This window comes from Podarcis bocagei (assembly GCF_964188305.1).
Source record: "Podarcis bocagei genome assembly, chromosome: 11".
Classification (NCBI taxonomy): domain Eukaryota; kingdom Metazoa; phylum Chordata; class Lepidosauria; order Squamata; family Lacertidae; genus Podarcis; species Podarcis bocagei.
The window spans coordinates 19229474-19256398 of NC_138136.1; the positions used below are offsets into that span (position 1 = coordinate 19229474).

A 26925-nucleotide genomic window follows, 5' to 3' on the forward strand; every position below is an offset into this window, starting at 1 on the left:
GCTTATTCAACATTATCCATATCCATGCATTCAAGGCAAATGTGTGTAGGCTTAAAACCTGGAGGATACAAGTTGTGGCCCCACACTTGCTGGTTCCATTTCGGACCTTCCCATGTTCACCACAGTGCTCTGAAGGAAAGTTCTGAATGCAATTATAATCCTCTCCCAGGATTGGGAACCTCAGCAACTGAGATGTTGAGGACAGGTCTGTGCGATCTGTAGTCCAAGCGTATGCCTATTCTGAAAAGGATTACACACCCATGAAAAAACTAGGTATTCTGTTGCATTGCCACTTCTCCTGGCTGATGTTTTACCTTGCTTAAGTAACATTTCAAATTGATGACCACAGCCATCTCTGTGAAAGCTGCCCTTAGCAAATGTGCAAGCCAGGCATTGACTGGGCTGGGGGCTTATGCCAGGATAAGAACACATTGCAGTGGTGTGAATAAGATTTCTGCTTGCCAGTTAGTTTCTGTGTGGTTCTGATCTACAAAATCCTAGTTACCTAAGGTCAAGCCTGTCTGGGTTCCAGAGCCACCTGGCCACTTAATGGAAACGCATGTTTAGAGAACTCCAGCTCTCTCTTTTTAGGAGACCATGAAATCCTCCCAAGTATCTGAGCAAAGCGGAAGGTTTGATTCATACTGCTATTTCATTAATGGATTATTTCTCAACGCTACTGATTAAATCACGTTATTTAATATTGATTTTGTGTGTATAAGAGACAGAAAAGAGCCATTGTGTGCCGTTTCTTCATATATTCTAAAAGTTAGTAAAACAGTGAATTGACTTCTTGCAAATCTTCATGCTAGATCTTTGGTTTTGAATAATATATGTTGGGGAGGGGGAGATGTATAGATAATTTATGAACATATAATAACTGCCTGTTGCCATAATTGCAAGCTGAGATTACTTGAATTCTTAGAATGGTAAACAAATATAATTTTAATTGTCTAATGTAAGTATAAGCATAAATAGTTAACACCACTGGATGTTTCTTTAATGAGATTGTATTTGAACAGAAAATGTGCAGTTACTATAGAAGTTGCTATAGGAATTCATAAGGTGTGTGTTGATCTTCAGACTTTGTAGCGTTTGGCTTTCTCTCACTTTCTCTCTTTTGGGCTGTTGAACTCCTAAGCATCTTTTACTGTTTAGTGAAATTGATTTCCTTCAATATGTGACATGACTTCTGATTGAATCACAAATGAGCTGCCATCATTCAATCAGAAACATCTGCTTCCTAATATTACAGACGTTGGATTGGATCCAAATAATCTGCTGGGTGAGTGGAAGCCCTTCTGCTAGGGGAAGGAATGTCAATTTCACACCTACCTCTTTCTATGCTCCCTAAAAACCCATGCTGGAAAGTTGTAGATCTGCCATCTGCAGCATTTTGTACCACCCCCTCCCGCTCGGGTAAATGTACTAGAAGACCCTCAGAGGTATAGGTGCTCCTTCCAGATGTACAACAGACTCTTAATCCCTTACTGAAGTACCTCTGTGTCTGTTCTGTGCCTGGGTGGGAGATTTATATTTGATTTTAATATTTGTATTCCATTTTTCCAATGACAAATTCCAAGCTCAGAGTGGCTCACAGCCGCTATACTGTCAAACACAATAAAGCAAACTAACAACAAATTTCATCAAAATGATTAGTGCAATTCCATAAAGTCATCGTAATTCAAAATATCAGAAAATATCAGAAATTATTTATCAAAATGATTAATACAGTTCAACAAAGTCATAGCAACTGTGTACATCACTTGGAGTTCCACCGAAAGAAAATGGGATATAAATTTAAGAACGTCTAAGACACTATGGACTTCCTTTCTGTAGGACTATCAGGGCTGACCCTGCTATTGGGCAGAGTGATTTTGTGTGTTATGGAAAGTGAGCAAATTGTGAGTTACATAATTTATTTTTGATGTAATTATTCACTTCTGGGAGAAAGTGCTTGTGGGATTTTCCGTCTTGGAGGAAAATAACTTGGCCAACCTTGTATACTGTGCTCCAAGACTTGGGAGAGAAGATGCTATTTTCTATTCCACCTCAGGCAGTACAATGTGCTGACATCTATGCCATACTGAGTGATGCTGCCTTGCTGAAAGCCACATGATGACCTTTGTGGCAAGGATTTGAACACGTTGCTGGAACCATTCATCCTCCTTTAGTTTCTCTGGTGTGAAGAATGAATGAATGGTAGATGCAGACTTCTGAGCTCTTGTCTTGTACAATCCCCAATGACAAACGTAAGGGCAGAAGCAGTGCTCTGTAGATTAACCCTAAATGATTGGTATGGTTTCTGAACACATGGTCTTATATCTGTGGAAGTTGGTGTGTTCAGGCACGTTTAAAAATTACTATGCTTGGAGGGTGCGTGTACATGTGGTACAAGTCAAATATTTCCAACTGTTCAGTGTTTCTGAATTTTCACCTAAGAATCTGTTTGCTTGTTTTAGAGCGTCTACAGAACCACACATTTTTTTGGGTTTTTTTAAATGTAGCAGAAAAGCACTCAGGCAAAGATGCACATGTTACATAATAAAACTGCATTATACATTAACTCCTGATATAAATATACATATTTCTACTCCTTTCTATCCTATAGGCGTCCTGAGAAGGTGTGTTTGTGTCCATTCTTGCCAGTCCACCCACTGAAAGTCTCCACCTGTTTGTATATCATTCAGCATCCAGCAGAGGTGAGTAACGTTGTGGGAAATGCAAAGGTTCAACTAGCAAGTTAGCTCAGCAAACAGGAAATAACGCAAGTGAAAACTGGCTTTGGCCCTGTGAAATTCAGTCACTTTAGAAGCTGTTACCAACCTCAGCGACAGTCTCTAACCTTATATGCTAAGGCTTACTTGTTTTGTGTATGCTGTTTTCTCCTGCGATGAGAAAAATAGTGCAGTTCTGTACATACTTTCTTTGTTTCATTGTAGCTCTTTTGATTATTGGTTTGCAGATATTTCTGACTTTAAGTGTGAAATAATTTTCCTTCACTTTATTTTTTCTGTCAGCTAGAAATAGCTATATTACACTGTATATCATATTTCCCAATCAACACACATTATTGTTGCAAGCCTCACATCACATGATTATTAGGCATTGCACAAATACTGTAAATACAAATATAGGTATATGTGGTTCATTTCCTGAATATTTTTGTTTTCCTTCTTTGTACATTTTCAAGTTCAGGTATATGTTTGCTTGGTAATAGGTTGGACCCAATTGTTTGGGGATAGGTATACCATTATTTTGTCAAGGGATATTGGTTTTTAGAGGTTTTCTTCCTTTTCCTGTGAGTCGTAGTGTTTTCAGGTTTATAATACAGGCAAATCGAGTTTTGCGTGTGTTCAAAGAATGACATAAATCTCTTTGTGTTTTTTTTCCTTTGAAAATAATATTTATTACTTTTCCAACAATTTAAACACTACAAAAAACAAACAAACAATACAATACAATACAATACAATACAAAAACACTACATAACACTAACACATTAAACTAACAAAACCAAACAAAAACAGTTTAAAACACATCAGACAATTTCAGTATCTTATCTTTCATTCACTTATTTCAACGACCTCCTCACACCTCCCTTCTTGTATTCCTCTCTTTGTTTTGTTTTTATAACCATATGAACTGAAGGAAAGTAGAGTACTACGAACTGTACCTCTTTTGGCTGCTTGTCTACCCGAAGAAAAATGCAAAGTCTTGATTGGTCGTCGCTTCAGTGAAGACAGGTAAGGAGCACTGATAGTTTAACTTCCATTTCTTCTATGAGCAGTTACTCGTAATTGTAAGTTAACTTTGTGTTAATTGGCTCAGTGTTTTATAGTGCACATACAATGAAGGTGAAACAAGCTAATGTTCCAATGTGCCCAAACAAAATAAAACAAATTTTAGACACTCCCAAGCAAATGGCAATTCTCATTGCTTCTTTTTACATCTCCATCTCCGAATCCATCATTCATGCCCTGTTTATTTACTATGTGAATTCCTTCAGATCTGCTTCTTGGCTTTTTGCTATATATCTGCTATATATATATAATCTTTGTCCAGTTAGTTGACGGTGCCTCACATAAATGTGTGTCTCACTGCCATCTTCTTTGAGTAGGATTCACCTAAGTTGTTGCGTACATGAAACAATGTCTGCTCACACAGTAAGACAGGCATGGCCAAACTTGGCCCTCCAGCTGTTTTGGGACTACAGCTCCCATCATCCCTAGCTAACAGGACCCAGTGGTCAGGGATGATGGGAATTGTAGTCCCAAAACATCTGGAGGGCCAAGTTTGGCCATGCATGCAGTAAGACTTCCCCGTGTCTCCTGCCTGCTTTATGCCACTGCACCTCCTAAATTTGTTTTGGCAGGTTGGGGGAACCCTCAGAACAGGTTTAGGGGATGTAGGGGGTGGGAGCAGTGAGAGGAAAGTCTCACTGCATGAGTAGTTCATGCATGGATACCACCCTATGTTCACATCTAGTATAAGTCTCTGGCTTTGTGTCAGGTTTGCATCCATTCCAAACTTCTAAGTCACATATCTCCTAACTCTGTGGGGGGATTTATCAATTTTTCACCCAGGACCGGTATGAGGAGCAGACTGCAATGTCAACTTCACTCAGCTGTATATCACTGGTGAAACCGCCACCGCTCCTGAGTCCCTCTGCTAACAGCATCCACTGGAGAGAGTCAAGAGTCCCTTCCTCCAACAGGCACTGCTAGCAGAGGGACTCATGAGTGGCGGTGGTGGTTTCACCAGAGATATGTAAAGGTAAAGGACCCCTGGATGGTTAAGTCCAGTCAAAGGCGACTATGGAGTTGCAGCGCTCATCTTGCTTTCAGGCCGAGGGAGCCAGTATTTGTACACAGCCAACTTTCCGGGTCATGTGGCCAGCATGACTAAACCACTTCTGGCGCAATGGAACACCGTGACGGAAACCAGAGCGCACAAAAATGCTGTTTACCTTCCCGCTGCAGCAATACCTATTTATCTACTTGCACTGGTATGCTTTCGAACTGCTAGGTTGGCAGAAGCTGGGACAGAGCAACAGGAGCTCACCCTGTCGTGGGGATTCGAACTGCCGATCTTCTGATCAGCAAGCCCAAGAGGCTCAGTGGTTTAGACACGGCACCACCTGCACTTTACCTTTACCAGAGATATATCACTGAGTGAAACCGCCATCCCACTCTGCCATCATATGACGCAGAGGGAGAAACAAGCAAGGCGCCAATACAGCTTGTTCCTCCCTCTGCATCTTTTAAACTACTTGACTGAGGAGTGTGCAGCTGCCCTTGCCTCAGTCGAGCAGTTAAAGGAGCCCCCAGCCCATGCTGGCTCCCGCAAGCGAGCGGCGGGAAGGGGGACACCGTGAAACTGCTCAGCTGAAGGGAGCGCAGTTGCCATTCCCAGAAGTGAGCAGTTAAAGGAGCCCTGATGCTCCTCCAGCTTGCATGCAAGCGGGGAGAGCACTGGGGCTGTCTCAGCTGGGAAGTGGGGACCTTCACAATCCCCACTGAGCTGCACAAACATGCTGCGTTGTCCCAGCCTGTGAGCCCCTGGGTGAATCCGCCTCGAGGTGAGAGCTGGGGGAGTTTCACTCAGGGACAGAGGCCAATGCATCTTGTTTTTTCAACATCACAGTATATCACCAAACCGCGATGTTTGGCTGGCAATACTCCGCCATGTTGAAAAGCTGATATTGCCCAGCCCTGCTCTGGGAAATGTGTTATCATCTACTGATCAGGATGCAAGTTACCTCTCTTTTCTCAAGGAAATAAAAACCAGGGGTCAGCAACCTTTTTCAGCAGGGCGCCGGTCCACCGTCCCTCAGACCTTGTGGGGGGCCGGACTATATTTTGAAGAAAAAAATGAACGAATTCCTATGCCCCACAAATAACCCAGAGATGTATTTTAAATAAAAGCACACATTCTACTCATGTAAAAACACGCTCATTCCCGGACCGTGTGCGGGCCGGATTTAGAAGGCGATTGGGCCAGATCCGGCCCCCAGGCCTTAGGTTGCCTACCCCTGAAATAAACTTTAAATGCAGAAATTAATATTAGTAACTCCTGAACCTGCTTGTGGAATCTAAGGCATCTCAACCCTTTTTAAGCTACTCTTAAGTGTTCAGCTGTTACCTCATAAGAGACCGGTATTTGTATCTACTGAGTTTTCCACCAGTTTGGGTTATTATTATTATCATTATTTATTGAATTTATATACCGCCCTATACTCGGGGGTCTCACTGTGGTTCACAGAACAAAATCAAGATATAAAACCACAAAATACCTAGTAAAAATAAAAACAATAACCCAATAGCCTCCCCTCCTTTCTGACTCATGGCTAGCATCCTTCGTAGCTCCCTAGTTCTTGGTCCTCTAACCAGAGCCATCTTCAGAACAGAGTGCCCTTTGCACTAACTTCTTGTCTTCTGTCTTTAGTGAAGTTCTAGCCCAGTTTATCTCGCTTCTACCTAAGTAGTTGCACTCCCTAGTCTGTCACTATTTAGAGAATTGCCACCTGAGGAATTCCGACGGTGAGTCACAACCACTGAATGAAAAGGCGCTGGAAATGTCTCTTCAAGGGCTGGAGGTATAATAAATGTGATGGTATGAGCGGGAAAGATAAGATGTTTTGAGAAGTACAGAGAAATGAAGCAAAGCACGCCCCAGCCCAAAGGCACACTGAAGCAGCATAACATGCACCTCAAGATCAAATTTTAGATTTCATAGTGTGCCTACTATTGCTCAGTGTAATCTTCTGGCAGAAATCTTTTCAAAGAAATGTTATTAACTTCATAGCACAGGGGGGGAAAACACCAAGCATTTTATCTATTTACCGTCATGCTTAATTTAACGTATTCCATAAATAAATAAAGCTATATCCTGTAATGTATAATACTTTATTTAATTATCATTGTGTATTTTTGGCCAAGTGCTTGTTCTATTATTCATCATGAAAGTTCTGATGAAGTAGTGAAACTATTATCCTAGGATTTATTTAACTCTTTTAAGAGATATTTTTACAAGCATTTTTAAAGTCATCAATCCTTTTTCAGTTGAATAGTGGTACCTCGGTTCTCTAACGAAATCAGGTTGGCTTCCGAAATCCGTTTGGAAACTGAGGCGCAGCTTCCCGTTGGTTGCAAGAGCTTCTTGCACTCAGTGGAAGCCATGTCTCATGTACGGGTTCTGAAAAACGTTCGACAACGGAAGCATTTACTTCCAGGTTTTTGGTGTTCGAGAACCGAAACGTACAACAACGGAGGCGTTCGGGGACTGAGGTTCTACTGTACTTTAAAGCAAACACTACCAACAGATTAGTAATAAAATAATCAATTTTTCATGTCATTAAGTTATTTTACTGGAGCTTTAAGGGTGATTTTGCACTTGGTTAAACAAACTTTTGTGCTAATTAAATTCTTTGAAAGCCATTTCTCCATATTATCATAGTTCTGCATTTTTATTTTTATTTTTTTAAAGCTAAAATAAGCCCATTTGTTTTTTCTGATATCTTTTATATATATATCCTCCTTTTATTATTTTAGCGTCTTTTTAAAGGTCCCCCCAAGACCTTCAGTTTTAATTTTAATAAATTAAAACTCTATTGATGTTTCAGAGGTACTTAGAAGAACAGAATCTTCATATTTTGTGCAGATGAAAAGCAAAACAAATCTAAATCTTCAAAATTCTTCACAGATTAACCTGAAAATCAATCTGAAAAGTTTTCTATAAACTTGCAGCATTGAACTGCTGAAATACAACAAAAATGTATTGGAAATGAACAAATTTAGTGGGGGGGACACATTGAAAAGTTGCTGAGACTTTGCAGAATGGGCAAGAGTTTACCTCTCCAAATTCAAGGTGGAAGCAGCATTTTTGGAATGCTCATGTCTATAGAGGAAATCCGAATAAAATAAAATAAATGTAGCTCTCAAGAGCAGTTTTGTGGTGATGGTGCCAACTAATTATGTGATGTATTTTACTGAGTGCATTGGCCATAGACAATAAGTATGGTAACTATCCTAGGAAAAATATAACTTTAGAGACAGAGTGCAGAGAGTAATCCCTATCTATGTTATCAATATTTGTTTCCTTTTTGCCAAAAAGAGATGCCTAAAAATAGAAGAGAATGGCAAATATAATATGGGGTTTTCTTTATGAAATATAAGTCTGATAAAAGTAACCTGGAGTCTTGGTCTGTAGTCACAACTAGCATTACAACAGACAACATTTTAGTTTTAGATTCAGGAAAGCAAAATATATCTAGGAATAGCATGAAATCCCTGTCCTTTCTTAGATGAAATTGCATGGCCGTCTCAGCCCTGTCTTAAAAGTGGAGCAGCATTCTAAGCGGCAAAGAAAAAAGTAGTTCTATATAATAAAAAGATGGCTTCCAAAACAAAAAGGACTTAGAATTTTAATCTCTCTTTCAAGATGGGTTTTGAAGATTCCCGTACCGCCCTACACGTATCTGTATGCATTCTTAAATGGAAGTTCTTCTGCTGATATATCAGCAAAGGTGTCTGGTTTCTTATCAATTTGCCCCAACACACCATCCACAAATGTATGAAGGACCATTTATACTCATATCAGCCTGGCTCTGCACCAAGATCTTTGGAAACCATTCTGCATGGTTTCCATACTGTCTGAGATGGGGTAGGTAGCAGTTAGGGAGAGGCCCTCATCAGTTGTTGCTTCCCACTTATGAATTCTGCCCCCTGAGGCTCATCTGGTATAGAGATGTGTTTTTAGCAGCCAGGGGAAACCTTTTAAAAAAATTAAAAATCTTTAACTCAGGCATAGGCAACCTTGGCCCTCCAGATGTTTTGGGAGTACTGTTCCCATCATCCCTGACCACTGGCCCTGTTAGCTAGGGATCATGGGAGTTGTAGTCCCAAAACATCTGGAAGGCCGAGGTTGCCTCTGAAAAGTATGTTCATTTTGGGGTTGAGAGGACCAAAGAATGGAGCACATGCCTGTGTATGTAGACCAGTTCTGTGAAACATGCACCACTTCTGTGGAGACATTTCCTTCTGGCTTCTCATATCAGTTGAGGATTATGATAAAGGCGCAAAACCCACTTTCATTTATTTTTAGTAATGCTCAGTCCTTAGCGGCTGGAAAATGCTTGAAGTGGAGTACCTCTGCCTCAATCAACACTTTCAGTTTGTCCTCAGTTTACATTGACGCAGCTGCCAGGCTTTTCTCAGCCTCTTTGAAGCACATAAGGCTCAAGAGGAAAGTCCTTTCTTTGTAAGAAAATCACATGTGCATATAGAATGCAACTTTTATTTTTCCCTTTACATCCCGAGATGTAAGATCTTTACAAATCTGGCTCTGATCTGGAGGGGCAGGGGAATGTTGAATTTTGGGGATCCCCCTCCCTGTGATTCCTTGAGTCTTGGGAACTTCAAAAAGGATGAAGCCACTCCGATTGAAGTGGGATTTACTATTAAAACACCTGCCACTCTTTGGTACTGCAATATCCTTGTTTCATGCATTGTTTCATAACGGTGTTCCAGTCTTCTATGGATTCACTCCTGCATAGGTTGATACAGTAGGACAGATTTTTGTTTGCTAATTTAAGTAATCTCTATGTTAAACGCAGACCATTGAAGCTTTTATTTTAATAGTTAATACAGTGGTACCTCGGGTTAAAGACACTTCAGGTTACACGTTTTCGGGTTGCACACTGCACCAAACCTGGAAGTACTAGAACGGGTTACTTCCGGGCTTCGGCGCTCGCGCATGCGCAAAAGTGCTAAGTTGCGCTTTGGGCATGTGCAGAAGTGGCAAATCATGACCCACGCATGCACAGACTCGGCGCTGCGGGTTGTGAACACTGTGGGTTGCGAATGTGCCTCCCGCACGGATCAAGTTTGTAACCCGAAGTTCCACTGTATGATTGGGTCAGGGATGAATGGCTTGTGAATAAGGAGGACTTCTAAAATGATCAGACCAGCTTCTTTTGCTAAGTTGATAGCCTTCTCCGGGTCTGTTAAGTATCTCTTCCTAGTTGGTAAAGCTACAGATAGGTAGCCGTGTTGGTCTGCCATAGTCAAAATAAAAAAATTCCTTCCAGTAGCACCTTAAAGACCAACTAAGTTAGTTCTTGGTATACCAAGAACTAACTTAGTTGCTCTTTAAGGTGCTACTGGAAGGAATTTTTTTAGTTGGTAAAGCATGATTCTTTTAATCTCAGGTCGTGGGTTTGAGCCCCATACTGGGCATAAAGATTCCTGCATTGCAGGGGTTTGGACTAGATGACCCTCGTGGTCCCTTCCAACTCTGTAATCCTACGATTTTAATGTAAGCTAAGTAGCAGCTGACATATTGAGGTGGCAGTGCTTACTTTGCTGCCCAGAGTGGCTGGGGAGACTCAGCCAGATGGGCGGGGTATAAATAATAAATTATTATTATTATTATTAGTAGTAGTAGTAGTAGTAGTATCCCGACAGCTGTGTTGCTGCTGATTACTAGGAGGAACAGGCAGCGGTGGAGGAAGTCGCTCGGGCGCCTGGGGCGGTGCGCCCAGGGGCGGTGTGAGCCACCCATAGGGGCAGGGCGCACCGCGGGGCCTCTGGAGTCTGCCTGCCTCCTCCCACTCAGCCGTCCTTCAGCTGGGGGGGGGGGGAGATGCAGCTGGCAGACCGTTTGGGCAGCGTGGAGCCTGTGTGTGCCCAAACCACCGCGTCTCTCCCACTGCAGGCCCCGCAGTGAGTGCTGCCTGGCATTTTGTCACTCTTCTCAGTGGTGACACCCGGGGCGGACCACACCCCCCACCTCCTTCCTCCTCCTCTGGCAACAGGGAGGTTGGCAAAGCGATCCTGCTGATCTCACTGACCTCTCTATTTCCTCACCCCTTTCCCTCTCAGTAATCAACAGTGACACTGTCAGAAGGTCAGGTGAGTGCTGCGGCTGAACCATACCGTCCACTACTAGCTAGGACTATAAGTTGTCACAGAAACTAGCTAGAGCGGGCGGGAGGCATGCCTTTCTCCTCCCCTATCCTGGCTGGAGGTGGTGTCATCAAGCCTTGTTGGCCTGTGGCAGGAAAACCAGCAAAGACCCCTGTAGCACCTTAAAGAGCAACAGAGGTATTATGACACAAGCTTTGCAGGCAAAGTGCGTTTCATCGCATCCCGGCAAATGCGTATATAACTGTAGAGGAAAGAGTGTAAACTGTGAGACCAGAGGGAAACCTAATGTAAAAAGAAAAAGAAAATGTGCCAAGTTTAAAGGCATGTAAAATAGGCACTGTGGCCATTCATAAAGTTGTGTTGATGAGAATGCAGACATCCATAGATATAAATTAACAATTCAACATTAAATGTGTTTAATGCATTGTTCGGTGTTCCTAAATCTAAGAGCTGAATGCAGTCATTGGATCATTTTATAGCAAGCGCCACTCCCTAATGTCCATACATGGTTTTTGCTGCCTCTGAAGGAATGAAACTGTTCCACCATTTTATGTTTTCTTCTTTCTTATAAAATGGTTGGCTGCTTCCTTTTTTTTTTTTTTAGAGGTCTACATTATACGGGAGGGTTCAAAGTTAAGCCTGATAATTTGCCAAAGGGAAATGAAACTTATAGATTTAATGGGGGGAAAGATGTTTGGGGAAATAGAAACTATACCAAGGTTCCACTTCCCCCTCTGATTGACTAAGACATTTAGGGAGGGAGTTGAAATAATTTATATATAGGGAAGAAAAAGAGAGAGGGAGAAAAATGCTATAGGGTAGAGAGAAAGAGTTGGGGCACAGGAAGCTAGCACAATTGGAGCAATGTAAAAGGAAAAGCCGAAAGAGAAGATTGCAAATGGAACCAGTCCCTGAATTCTGAAACAGATGGATATTGATAAACACAGTCTTGTCTGCGCTTAGGATCAGTTTGCCTTGTATTGTTATTATGCTCTAACGGGGAATTGTTCAATTATTATTTAAAATAGGTGTTTCTTTAAGAACATCTTTTTCCAGAACGTTTTACCCTGTAAAAACCATAAGTTGAAAATTGTGGGTTTTGAGTTTAAACAACCCGACCCCATGCCCAGTTGCCTTCCACGTCTAGCCAATAGAGAGGGTTGACTGGGACATTAAAAAATAATACTTCCAAAGATCAAAGAACTGTTTCATGAAGGCAGCCAAGGAAAGAAGATAAAAAGGTAAAGGGACCCCTGACCATTAGGTCCAGTCATGGCTGAATCTGGGGTTGCGGCGCTCATCTCGCTTTATTGGCCGAGGGTGCTGGCGTACAGCTTCCGGGTCATGTGGCCAGCATGACTAAGCCGCTTCTGGCTAACCAGAGCAGCACACAAAAACGCCGTTTATCTTCCCGCTGGAGTGGTACCTATTTATCTACTTGCACTTTGAGGTGCTTTCGAACTGCTAGATTGGCAGGAGCAGGGACCAAGCAACGGGAGCTCACCCTGTCATGGGGATTCGAACCGCCGACCTTCTGATCGGCAAGTCCTAGGCTCTGTGGTTTAACCCACAGCGCCACCCGTCTCTAAGGAAAGAAGATACCTGCTTACTAACAGTGCAGAAGTCAGCAAAAAAGGAGGGGTTGGCAGAGCTGGTTTGCATGTTTCCCGTCCCTCTCCTGGGGAAGTCTGGTCCATCACACTGCTCCTTGCACCCCACTATTGTTCTGCCTCCAAAGGCTAACAGCTTTCTGGAGTCTCATTCACCAAGTTAATAGGAGTGCAATACACAGGTTTCTTTCCCCATGCATTTAGGTAGTCCTTGAGAGAAAATGGTGTTGGGTGGAATTATTTGGGGAAGATTGTAAATAAGTAGTTTCATTCCGATGAATGAAGAATTGGAGTTTCCTAAGCCAGTGGGGCTAAGTATGTTAAACAGATTTCATATGTGTGAATACCTAGAATCCAGGTTTATCATGAGGTGAAATGGGATAGGCAGGATCGAAAAAGACGAGCAAGTTCTATATTTGTACTCATCAGAAAGAAAGAAAACACTAAAGTCACTTTTTCAATATTTCTGTAGGTACCCTGAGCTGGCATCTGTGTGCAGAAATAAAAATACCTTAATATTATATCCCGGAGCTGGAGCAGCAAATTTGGAAGAGGTCGACTTGAGCTCACCTGATCCCTATGTGATCATTATCATTGATGGAACATGGAGCCAGGCCAAAGATATATTCTTTAAGAACACCCTTTTTCGAATACCTAAACAGGTAAGGTTTAACACTCAGACTTAAAAATGAAGTGTGCTTCTGCCTGAGTCAGTTTCCTTTGCAGGCTTTCAGACACCTGCAACACAGCATTTGCATATACCGTATTTTTCGCTCTATAACACGCACCAGACCATAACACGCACGTAGTTTTTAGAGGAGGAAAACAAGAAAAAAATATTCTAAACAAAACAGTGGATGTATGATTTTTGTGGTTCATGCTGTGGCCACAGACATGTGATCTGACGGTGAGTTTGGGGTAGCCCAATGCAAAAATCCTGAGGATCCATGTGGATCCATGCTAAAGTCGCCCTAAAGTCGCAGGGGCACTGGGGGAGTGAACAGGAAGCAGGAGGAGGAGAACAATCCCTCTCACACACACAGACACACAGAGTATCAATCCTAAAGTCGCAGGAGAGGCAGGGGCGCTGGGAGTGGGAAGCAAGAGAAGGAGAACGATCCCCCCCCCTCTCTCTCACACACACACAGAGTATCAATCCTAAAGTCGCAGAAGAGGCAGGGGCGCTGGGAGTGGGAAGCAAGAGAAGGAGAACGATCCCCTCTCTCTCTCTCACACACACACAGTATCAATCCTAAAGTCGCAGGAGAGGCAGGGGCGCTGGGAGTGGGAAGCAAGAGAAGGAGAACGATCCCCCCCCTCTCTCTCACACACACACAGTATCAATCCTAAAGTCGCAGGAGAGCGCAGGGGCGCTGGGAGAGTGAACGGGAAGCAAGAGGAGAACGATGCCTCACACACACACAGACACACACAGTATCACTCCTAAAGTCGCAGGAGAGCGCTGGGGCGCTGTGAGAGTGAACAGGAAGGAGAAGGAGGAGAACGATAGCTCAAGCGCGCACACACACACACAGCCTCTACAGTGGCTGATCCAAAATCGGACAGCAAAAAACTGCAGGCAGGGACATACAGCACGGGGTTGTTTTAAAGCAACCAACCCCGATCTGTCTGCTTCTCTCCTTCCTCCGGGCTAGGCTGGCTGAAAAGCTTTGCTGCTACTTAGCAGCTTACAGGAGAAGAGAGAGGGACATAGAGCACGGGGTTGTTTTAAAGCAACCAACCCCGATCTGTCTGCTTCTCTCCTTCCTCCGGGCTAGGCTGGCTGAAAAGCTTTGCTGCTACTTAGCAGCTTACAGGAGAAGAGAGAGGGACATAGAGCACGGGGTTGTTTTAAAGCAACCAACCCCGATCTGTCTGCTTCTCTCCTTCCTCCGGGCTAGGCTGGCTGAAAAGCTTTGCTGCTACTTAGCAGCTCACTAGAGAAGAGAGAGGGACATAGAGCACGGGGTTGTTTTAAAGCAACCAACCCCGATCTGCTTTTCTCCCTCCTCCCCGGCTCGGCTGGCTGACAGGAGCCGCTTACACCCGCTTTGCAGTTTCAAAGAGAGCCACGGACTGCTCACAACTGCAGCGGATTCCCCTGACATCTGTAGGCATTCGCTCCATAACACGCACAGACATTTCCCCTTACTTTCCAGGAGGAAAAAACTGCGTGTTATAGAGCGAAAAATACGGTACCTTTTATTATTAATTTAATATGGAAAATGCTGCTCCAAGTGGCTCCCCCCCCCCATGCACATTATGCATGGAACTGTTAAAAGTTGTTACTGTTGTTGTTGAAAACAATTTTTAAAAAATAATCATTGGGGTAAAATTCTTGGAAGAGATGCTTGAATAACTCATGACTGGAGTTTTTGCTGACCAACGGCTTTACATATTCACATGTTAATGTAGTAGGAGGGTCCTTGACTCCTTTTAGTAGCTGAAATACTAGTCCTGTTTCATGTTGTTTTTACTCAACTATGCATTTGATCAATACCGTGACCTAAGAGAAATTTTTACAATGATGGCTTCTGCAGCAACACCTGGTATAATCTCTCTTCATCACAAGTTATCTTCAGCAAAGGTAACCTTTGATTACATTGACAATAGCCCTTGTGTGCTTGATAGAAATTCCACATTTAGTATGCTGTAAGCCTTTCTGACAGGCTCAGAACTGCCAGGTCAGCAACTCACAGAAGTGTAGAAAACTGCCTTATACAAGTCAGATCGTGGATCTGTCTAGCTTGATAGTATCTTTATATTGACTGATGGCAATTCCACAGAGTTTTAGGCAGGAGTCTTCCCAGCCTTATCTGAAGATGTCAGGATCTGAACTTGGAACCTTCTTCATGAAAAGCATTTACTGTACCACCAAGCTGCAGTTATTCCCCAAACCACAAGCCGTTTAATATTAAACGTAATATGAATTTATTTAGTTATTTTGTTTATAGAAAAATATTGCATCCTGCTTTTCTCCTGCCTTTGAAAAGTATCCTGCTTTCTGACTCCAAGACGGGTTTGCAAATGAAGTATAAAACCACAAAGGTCAAAACCAAAATACTATTATCATTAAAGCAGTTGCAAAAAAAAAAGCTAAAAGCAGCACACACAAAAACCCCACAGGACACAACGAACACAGAAACTGGAGGTAATGATAAATTAATTAAATTGATCAACAGCAGAATCGAAGGCTTTTTCTCCTTTAAAAAGAGTATTCAAATGCCAGTGGAACACAAATAGAGGAGAAAGAAACAGTGGAGCAGGGAATTCCTCACGAAGGACACTGCCTCAGAAAAAAGAAAGGCAAAATGACATACAGTGGTACCTCGGGTTAAGTACTTAATTTGTTCTGGAGGTCCGTTCTCAACCTGAAACTGATCTTAACCTGAAGCACCACTTTAGCTAATGGGGCCTCCTGCTGCCGCCGCGCTGCCGGAGCACAATTTCTGTGTAACCTGAACCATCTGTAACCTGAAGCGTCTGTAACCCGAGGTACCTCTGTATATCCAGATTTGTACTTCTACAGTGGTACCTCAGGTTACAGACGCTTCAGGTTACAGATGCTTCAGGTTACAGATTCTGCTAACCCAGAAATAGTACCTCGGGTTAAGAACTTTGCTTCAGTATGAGAACAGAAATTGAGCTCTGTACTGAGATTCATGAATAGAGGCTGGAATGGAGGTCTGTGAATAGAATGCCTTATATCTCAACGTACGGCTTGGCCAGCTCAATTGGTTAGAGGGTGGTGGTGATAATGCCAAGGTTGCAGGTTTGATCCCCAAATGGGATAATTGCATATTCCTTCATTGCCGGGGGTTGGACTAGATGATCCTCAGGGTCCCCTTCCACGTCTACAGTTCTATGATTTGATAGAGGTGAAATACTGATCGTCTGTGTAGTGTTCCAAGTGAGTAAGAATATATTTTTTTAAAAAAAGATTCTCTACCACAAGTAAGGTCTGTTACCTTCTCATCCGTTTAATGTTTTGTTTTGCTTTTGTTTATTAGTTTTATTAATTTCAGAGTGGTTTTCATGGCCTAAATAAAGCCTGAAAGAAGAGCAACTTAAGTTAATGCATCTTGAAGCATTATATAGAGACATTTAAAAATAAAAATGAATTAATGCATCGTTCCAGCTCGCAAGCTCCGTTAATTATGCTGATCCCTATCTGCTGTAAAATTCTCATGCAATTTATTAATATGTTCCTTCCGCATATCATTTTTATTCTTCTGTTACAATTTCTTTTTTAAAAAAATTGCTGAAGGTTTGCCCATATGTGGAACTGGAACCATCAGTACAGTTCTGAGTTTGGTCATCTTAAGCATGGTGAACGGGTGGCTGAGAATTTTGTTGAGTAATCCTAATTGATTATAGGTTGTTCCTGCCCACCCCCCATCCCCGATTGGACTAGGATCTGGCCCTTACATCCTTCAGAGATGAGTTGTGCAGGCACTGAAACAGTTTGGAGCCAGGTTTTTCAGTTTGAAGGGAGAGAGAATCCAACAAAGAATGGCAGAGTTTTGAGATTTGTGTTGGCGTGTTTAGTGCGTTGTATGAAATTCAGTGGGGGTACAGGGTTTGTGAATGCAGACTTAGAAGATCTGCTCCCTGTTTAGGAGTGCATGTTTGCTTCTAACACAGGCTGCTTATATATTTGTAAAATAAAACAAATACCACAAAGACACCGTAAGTCCCCAGTTCTCATTCAAAGGGTCTAAACCCTGTAGCATCGCTACTGCAACTTTCCACTACTTGCGGGGTAGGGAGCACATTGTCTTGCTGTTATTGATGTACTATTAAAAATCTTGAATCCACATATAAAAGAAATACAGTCGTACCTTGGTTTTTGAACAGCTTAGTTCTTGAACGTTTTGGCTCCTGAATGCCGCAAACCAGGAAGTGAGTGTTCCAGCTTGTGAACTGTTTTTGGAAGCCAAACGTCTGATGGGGCTTCCACAGCTTCTGATTGGCTGCAGGAGAAACCGCACTTTGCTTTTTGAACATTTTGGAAATTGAACGGACTTCCGGAATGGATTCCATTCGACTTCCAAGGTACGACTGTATAGGGTGGGGAATCAATAAGTCTAGCACTCTCTTAGCCAGTTTAGGAATGTGTTGTGCTTAAAACTATTTACTTGTGACTGTACATCTCCCTTTTGGGTTTGAAGGAACTAGACGACAAGGTTCAGGAGAGTCTACTATTAGTAGGTGCAGGCTGTAGAAGGGAACTACTATTGCTAATGCTATTTAATAATAATTTCCTTTCTATTCAAGACATGCTTTTTTGAGAGATACTTTTAAACAACAGAACAGATACAGGGAGCTCTCAAATCTTACCGTAGCAACTAGCAACATGAGTTTTCTATGAGAAAAAAAAATTCACTCATTTATAAAGGAACGGCTTGAGGAAATGAAGATCCCATACAACTAGGGCAAAGTTTATATGTACTGTGTTACCAAGATATTGGGCCACAATCCCCTCAGGCATGAATAGGCTAAAAATTGTTAAGAAGCAATAGATACAAAGTTTATGCCTGTTTGCTGTTGTTACAGAACCTGAATACTCATTAAGTGGTCAGTTCACACAGTGAAAATTGATATGCTGAGAATATGGTCAGAGAGAGTCAGTCAGAGGTTGGCATGTAAAGAAATGAATATTTCAGTTACTTTGCTGCACTCCCAACACCTAATTCAGCCCTACCCTTTTAATACAGCAAAACTACTTAGAATGGTTGGGTCATGGCATGGTAAACAAATGCTTTTGGCTTGGTGTAAGGGGAAACAATCTTACAATTTTTTTGACATTTATCGCCAGTTGACCATAAGATGTAACCTGTCAAAGGTGTGTGTGTGTGTGTGTGTGTGTGTGTGTGTGTGTGTGTGTGTGTGTAATTTGCTAACCTGTCAATGCTAAACTCAAACTAAGAGCTTTCTAATAACTTTAAATCTCATTTTGCATTCATTAGCTGAAACCTCTTCGGAACTGTGCCAAACAGCTGAAAATGAGACATAATAACTGTCTGCAAAGTTCATAATAATGTTCTTTTTCATAAAATTTACATCTGAGGACTGTAATATCCGGCTGCTGCTATCGGTAAAAGTTATTGTTGCATGAACTGCGGCTTCCTTTTATGGCCCCAAAGATCAGCCAAACACAGGTTTAAAAAGCATCTCCCATATTTTACTGCCATTAATACAAAGGTTATATTATGACACTATTTTCTTATAATCAAGCTGTCTAACCCTTTGAGAGTAACCTGTATAACACAGAAGTAAAGTGCAATCCATGCTTTGCTTCTGCACAAAGTATGCAGTATTTCTTTCTTTCTCTAGAGAATTACTAAGATCTTCTTCTTTCAAAATAAGTTCTTTTTCTGCCAGCATTTATTTGCTTCTGAAGTTATTAAAACAAGGTTTTTATTACTAGAAATAATTTAAATTTTAATATAACAGTTGCCACACAAAAACTTGCACTAGTTGCGGATTGCACTTTTGCCAAAAAGTACATCTGAGCAAATGTTGAGGCCAGAACTTTATGTTACATTAAACACAAGTCCATCTCTAAAATGACAATTGTGTGTTTAATTCCATTCTTCTCTTTCATAATGCCTCATATTGCAATCCTATATTCACTTAACCTAGGAGTAAGTCTCGTTAAATTTAATGGTACTTGCTTCTGAATAGAAATGTGTACGATAGTACTCTAAAACAAACCACATAGTACATTTTTCTCCCATTCCTAGCAGCAGATAACTCATAAAACACTTTCAAGGTAATACTTGGAAGATGATAGACAGATAGATAGATAGATAATTTTAAATGAAAAAGATGTCAAACCTCCCAGATCTAGAAACTTCAATTGTTTGTTAACAATGCAGCAGATGTTTCAACTGTTTGGTATTTTTTGATACTATGTTAGGCACCCAGAATGGCTACTACTACTACTACTACTACTACTAATAATAATAATAATAAAAATAAAACTTTCATATGCATTTGTGCACACACTTTGAATAGGAATCAGTGATACTGAAAATCTCAGAGCTGTGGTTCGTTTTTTGTGTATTCAAAATGGTTGACATAAATATCTGTAGCAGAGGTAATTATCTATATTGTGATGGGGCTGACAAATAATAGCTTGCTACCAAAGGTACTTTGGATGCGGGTGGTGCTGTGGGTTAAACTACAGAGCTTAGGGCTTGCCGATCAGAAGGTTGGCGGTTTGAATCCCTGCAACAGGGTGAGTTCCTGTTGCTTGGTCCCTGCTTCTGCCAACCTAGCAGTTCAAAAGCACATTAAAGTGCAAGTAGATAAATAGGTACTGCTCTGTGGGAAGGTAAACGACATTTCTGTGTGCTGCTCTGGTTCACCAGAAGCGGCTTAGTCATGCTGGCCACATGACCTGGAAGCTGGAAGCTCCCTCTGCCAATAAAGCGAGATGAGCACCGCAACCCCAGAGACATCCGTGACTGGACCTAATGGTCAGGGGTCCCTTTACCTTTACCTTTACCTTTACCTTTACCAAAGGTGCTTAGTGAATTTGAACCTTATCCAAGTCATAATCAGAGTATGACTTCTGAAATGGAGGAGAGAGGCAATTGTGGAGAGTTAAAATTTTCATTAAATTGTTGGAAGCTGCTTACATGCATAGTTCTCATGCTTGTTTCAGATTTATTGCTGTTTATCTTGCAGATGTTGATCAGATTTTCCACAGAAGAGCTTATAATTATGATTTAAGCCTTTTCAGGGAGTCAAAGGGAATATATATCCAATAAATAAAATGCAAGATTCCTCTCATTTTCTTGTCCTAAAGTGTAAGTGTTGTATATTCCAAAAAGCATAAAGAATGTTCTAGGACTATAACAAAACAGTTTCCCTTCCCTTTTACATGTAAATTATGTATATGCGTTTTGTATTTCAGCATAAGAGTATTTCTAGCATACTATTTTTGCAAACAGCATTTCTTGCAGATAATCACATAAAATTACAGGTTTCTAAATGTATCCTATGTATGCGAGATTCTGTTTTATTTTCAGGATGAGGAGTACATTCTATCGAACATGGCCTGCTCCTTTCCTATCTTACATTTTTGCAGAAGTTAGTTCTGCTAAATTCAGTAGGATTTGCCATCTAAAAAGTGCCTCCAGCTTTTGTGTAGCCTCCCCCCCCCCCCCGTTCTCAGATTCTAAATAGTGCCATTTGAATATAGATATAGAAGAGAATAAGATTCTTCATAGTTTTCAAAATACATTTTGAATGGGATGTTTTTAGTGTACAGTGGTGCCTCGCAAAACGAAATTAATCCGTTCCGCGAGTCTCTTCGTCTTGCGGTTTTTTCGTCTTGCGAAGCACGGCTATTAGCGGCTTAGCGGCTATTAACGGCTTAGGGGCTTTAAGAAAAAGGAAACAAACTCGCAAGAACTCGCAAGACGTTTCGTCTTGCGAAGCAAGCACATAGGGAAATTCGTCTTGCGGAACGACTCAAAAAACGGAAAACTCTTTCGTCTAGCGAGTTTTCCATCTTGCGGGGCACCACTGTATTTCTCTTTCCACTTGGTTTTAATGTATCTATGTGGGAGTTGTGGGTTTTTTGGCCTGTTTTTTGGTTGTAAGTTGCTTTGGGTTGCCCTGGGCAAGATAAAGCGACTGACAAATTTAATAATAATAATAATAATAATAATAATAATAATAATAATAATAATAATAATAGAAATAGATCAATGCAGGTGCATAGAGTATTGCATGCACGAAGCTTCAGAAAACCAAGTTGACAGAGCTTGAAGAAACAAGATAATGTCTAGAAAATCCCGGACCATTTGACTACCCAGTTCTAAACTCTTGTAACTATGTCCGAATAATGTTATTATTCTGTGTGACTGATTTTTATATCTGTCTGAAAAATTTGCATTTTTCTGTTAGCATAGGTAGTCTGTGTGCCTTGCTCAGAGGATGGAAGGGACTAGATTGTCATAATAAGTTGATAGAATATGTTTGCAAAACATAGCTTAAAGTTGTCCCCTTTTTACTGAGTATTGTTGTGGAAAGCCATCGTTTGTAATGCTTCACATCCATGTGCTTTACAGAAGCGTACTACCCTGTGATGTTTTGGTGGAGACACAACTGAGAGAGGCTACGAAGGGGCCTCGCATGCACCACAGGTCTCCTTGCAGCAGCTGTCACATTTGGCAAAGGGGACGGTATATGGAAGCGTTGCATTAAGCTGGCCCAGCAGATACAAATTAGTTCAGCGAAGGGAACACGTTTGTGTTCACAGCAGGCGCGGCTGCACAGTTAGGCTACTGGTATTTTGCACGAAGCAATCACTCTGCGCTGCGAGAGAGGCGGCTTTTCACGAAGGGCGATATCCATAGCAGAGTGGGGAACAGATGGCTAAAAAGCACTTGACCTTATCATACTTCGTTATACGAATAAACAAAGTTGCAGAAGCTTTTTCCTCAGTGGCAACAAATCAAGTAGTAAACAGAAAACACACGCTTTTAATCTTTAAGCTGTTTGAAGCCTACTTTGGGGGGGGCACAGCAAGAAAGGTGCATCTAAAACAAGCAAATGTTGTGCCTACTAAAAGACCCGCAGTGAATTGGCCAGGCATATCCCAAAAGAAGCCAAGCCGCACAAATATACAGCATTGCACTGTAAAGTTACTGTTAGGTGACTTCCAGAATGGCTTCTTTTCATCAACTGAAGAAAATAAAAACCACGCCAGGCTTCTTTCACTTCACTGGGGTTATGTTTGTGAGTAATTGTTCAATCACAGATGGCTCACAGCCTAACCCAGGGGTCAGCAAACCTTTTCAGCAGGGGGCCAGATCCGACCTCCAGGCCTTAGTATGCCTACCCATGGCCTAACCCTTTGACGTATTCACACACACCCCCCCTTTTAAATAGCGAGTCCATACTTACGGTCTTCAAATAAAAACATCCTGAAGGTCCCAGGCCACAGAGAGGTTAGGCTGGCCTCAACCAGAGCGAGGGCTTTTTCGGCTGTGGCTCCGATCTGGTGGAACACTCTGTCACAAGAGACTAGGGCCCTGCGGGACTTGACATCTTGCCGCAGGGCCTGCAAGACAGAGCTGTTCCACCAGGCCTTTGGTCAGGGTGCAGCCTAACTCCCTCCTTTGGCAATCTTTACAGAAATTAAGCTTAATGGTTGCCATCAATTGGATTTTAATTAATTTTTATAATGAAATGTTTTTACAATGTTGCACTATTTTATTGTTGTTAGCCGCCCTGAGCCCGGTTTCGGCTGGAGAGGGCGGGATATAAATAAAATTTATTATTATTATTATTATTATTATTATTATTATTATTATTATTATAGAAGATGTTTAGTGACCTTTTCAGAAAGTACACATCCATTCAATTTATAGAGAACACATTTTTCCCCAAACAAACAAAAAACGCAAGAGTTCAGACCCTAAATTCTTTAGTTGTACTTTAAAGCTAAACAGTCGTGAAAGGTGACACATCAGTAAGAATTTTCTCCATTGTTGTTTCTCTTCATTCCAATAACAAGCAGAATCCTGTTCCCAGCTGATGCGAGGCAAATCGTAATAAAATTTCCCTGGAACCAGCATCTTTTTCCAGCACGGGTGATCAATCCAGTTCCCTGTATTCAGCGAGAGGCAGGCTGTGCAAGAAACTGCTGTCTTCAGTGATTGTTGGTTGTTTAGAGCTGAGCTGAAATTTTGTAAAGTGCAATTTGCATATTGAAATATTAATTTTAATCTGAGGAGAGCTTTCCATTGAACTAAGTAGATAAGAAAATGGTGTATTTATCATTCAGCCAAATTCTAGGCCACAGCACTCCTCAAGGAGTCAATGCCTCAAGGAGCCCTGCAGTTCTGAGCTAGTTCCCAAGGGTCTGCTGGAGTAAGCAGCAGTTTTTAATTACCGTATTTTTTGCACCATAACACTCACTTTTTTCCTCCTAAAAAGTAAGGGGAAATGTCTGTGCGTGTTATGGAGGGAATGCCTACGGGTGGCATGCCTACGGATTTTCCTCCTCTAAAAACTATGTGCGTGTTATGGTCTGGTGCGTGTTATAGAGCGAAAAATACGGTAACACCACTGTACTCAGAGAAGACAAAGACACACTTAAGGGGTTAATGTATCTGGAAGTAGAATGGGTGGGTGGGCTCAGCAGCCTTCCTGTGTTGTGAGTTGCAATTTCTCATTCACTTTCCTCCTTGCTTCTCTTGTAACCAGTAACGCCTGATGATCCTAAGTAAAATATTCAGTTTACGCATGCAGCCATGTCACTCTTCCTTGAGGTGAGACAAAGAACCTCCTGTGCAACAGGGCCAACCTCAGGAAAGTTCCCGATCTCGGGAGCAAGGAAGCTATATAGTCTATAGTTTCAAGGCCTAAGTTTGGGGGAGCTCTCTGACCTAACTCTGCACAAACTTGGGCACTTCTGCTGTGGCAGTTTACCCTGTGTGACCTTTCTCCCAACCCATATTACTATGACTGAGGTGCAGCAGTATGTGATGTGGTCAGGACTAAAAGCCCTATGTACACAGCACAGCAATATGTGAAAGGTTATGGACAGAGCTACATATGCTTTCTGAAGCCCTTGACTAAGTTTTACATCACGTCTGTCTATACTTTGTGATCCATAGTTATGCCTTACGCATGTAACTGGAAAACTATGTAGTCTTCTTGGAAGAAATTTTTAGGCAGCCTCAGTTGTTGTAATACAATGGTACCTTGGTACTCGAATGGCTTGGCTCCCGAACAAATTGGCTCCTGAACGATACCTGGAAGTAAGTGTTCCGGTTTGCGAACGTTTTTCAGAAGCCGGACATCCTACGCGGCTTCTTCTTGAGTGCAGGAAGCACCTGCATCCAATCAGAAGCTGTGCCTTGGTTAGGTTTCAGGAGTCGAACAGTTTCAGGAGTCGAACAGACTCCCAGAATGGATTAGGTTTGAGAACCAAAGTACAACTGTATACAGTTATTGACTCTCGTGTGTGTGTGTGTGTGTGTGTGTGTGAGAGAGAGAGAGAGAGAGAGAGAGAGAGAGAGAGAAAGGGTTAACCTGAGCCCTGAGCTCAAGTTACCATTGTGGGCAGGGCTTAGCTTGCTCTCAGCAGCCTCTGCTCCCTCCTCCCACTGGCCTCCCACTCTGTTTCTGGGAGAGCAAGCAAAGAAGGAGCCATGCAGCCATGGCTCCCTGCAAGTGAAATGAATCTCTCTAAAAGAGATTTAAAGTCTGCATTTTTTTCTAACCCAAGATTGCATGTTTGCTGTAACTTCTGGAAACTCTGTGAGTTTCACTTTTTTGCAAAGCTAAGATTCTGTTATTCATTCAAGCCTAAGTATTTTCATGGGGAATGTTTGTTTAAAGGTGGATTAGAGAAGATGTAAAATCTAACCAAGTTTTAATGTGCTTGGAGCTATTGTCATTGTGCTAACTCTGCTACGAGAAAAAAGATCTTTCTCCCAAACCTTTCTCTCAATCATTGAGTGCAAAGCCCTTGGTTTATTTCCTTTTGTTCATATTCATATGGTTACTGCAAACTTATATGTATACCTCTATATAAATTCAGAACTCAGATATGTTTTCCTGAATATGGGCTTTCTCAATCTTTCCTCTTCATTATGAACAAAACCATAAATACTTGTAAAATCTGCAGCACCTTCACTCGCAAGTGCCATCATTTATCAGCTTTATTTATTTTCTGCCAGTTTTCACTATTGGAAGAGGTTTAATCTTCTCATACTGTCACTGATGAATTTTTTCTTCACAGAACTGGACTGCGGGCTTCTGATAAGAACTAAAAAACGTTGTCATCCTGCTGGTCATTAGTTGGAAAAAATATTTTATACTTGAGGTTGTTGGTGGTTGATAAAACATCTTTCTAAAATAACCTAGTTCAATAAGCCTGAGCCATTGCTCTTTCAAAACTGAGCTTCAGGAGAAGCTACATGTATGGCTGATTCTCGTGCAAGGTTTCTTCAGGGAAGGCACAGAATATTATCTTGAAAGCAGACACGTTGTTCCTTAGGCTTTTTTTTTTTACCTTGGGGCCTTAGGCAGATGTCATAGGTGGTGCTGAAACTGGTTATCAGGGAAATGTAAGAACTCTTAGCCTTGGGAGCAGAGCATATACTCAGGCTTTAATAATAATAATAATAATAATAATAATAATAATAATAATACCCCACCCATCTGACTGGGTTGCCCTGGCCACTCTGGGCGGCTTACAGCATATACTGTACAAAAACAAAATAAAACATTAAACATTAAAAACTTCCTTATGCAGGGTTGCCTTCAGGTGTCTTCTAAAAGTCAGATAGTTACACATCTCCTTGACATCTGTTGGGAGGGCGTTCCACAGGGTGGGCACTGCTGTTGAGAAGGCCCTCTGCCTGGTTCCCTGAAGCCTCACTTCTTACAGTGAGGGAACTACCAGAAGGTCCTTGGAGCTATATAGATCTCAGTGTCCAGGCTGAAAGACAGGGACGGAGATACACCTTCAGGTTTACCTAGCTAAAGCTGTTTAGGGCTTTAAAAATCAGCACCAACACTTTGAATTGTTCTTAGAAATGTACTGGGAGCCAATGTAGGTCTTTCAGGATAGGTGTTATATGGTCCTGGTGGCCGCTCCAGTCACCAGTTTGGCAACCACACTCTGGATTAGTTGTAGTTTCCAAGACACCTTCACGTAGAGCACATTGCAGTAGTTCAAGCGGGAGATAACCAGAGCATGAGTTGCCCCAGTTTTTTTGGAGGGGCAGTGGCTAGCAGTTCCTTTCTAACTCTTTCATGGATGATTCTAGCTGGCTACCATTTGGCTACTTGTAGCATGAAATGGTAGCTTCAGTTTCGCAGACTACATGTGTCTACTTCAGTGCAGGCAAATCTGGAATTTGGGTTGACCCTTCTACATCTGGTAGTCTTCTGGCTTAAAGATGGTAGATAGGAAACCATACGATTGATTGATTGATTGATGGATGGATGGATGGATGGATGGATTGATGGATTGATGGATTGATGGATGGATGGATTGAATTTATATCCCACCTTCATCCTGAAGGAACCCAGGGTGGCAAACACAATTTAAATACAAAAACATTCTAAAGCAGTTAGAACATTCTGATTACAATTACAGTTAAAAAATCTAGAAGCAGTCATAGTTTAAAAAAACATACTAAAAGTAGTTACAGTTAAAAATATCATTTCATCTCCTGATTTCAGGGTTGCCAGGAACAGTATTCTTCAGCCACCAAGTGTCTGGGTGATGTTTTTAAATTGTTGCTAAAAGTTAATAATGATGGAGACCGATGCACCTCACTAAAGAGGGCATTCCACAAATGGGGAACCTATATCAATATTGCCTGAATAATGCATCTGTTGAGGGC

General features: G+C 41.7%; 1 protein-coding gene across 1 annotated transcript in view; it reads left to right on the forward strand.

The window, feature by feature from the left end:
• DTWD2 (DTW domain containing 2) overlaps nucleotides 1-26925 on the forward strand; it is a 90727-nt gene that overhangs the window by 35119 nt on the left and 28683 nt on the right. Inside the window, exons 2-4 of the mRNA XM_081213869.1 lie at nucleotides 2612-2702; nucleotides 3652-3746; nucleotides 13011-13200. Of these exons, the coding sequence (XP_081069995.1) occupies nucleotides 2612-2702; nucleotides 3652-3746; nucleotides 13011-13200 (376 nt within the window). The remainder of the gene's footprint in view (nucleotides 1-2611; nucleotides 2703-3651; nucleotides 3747-13010; nucleotides 13201-26925) is intronic.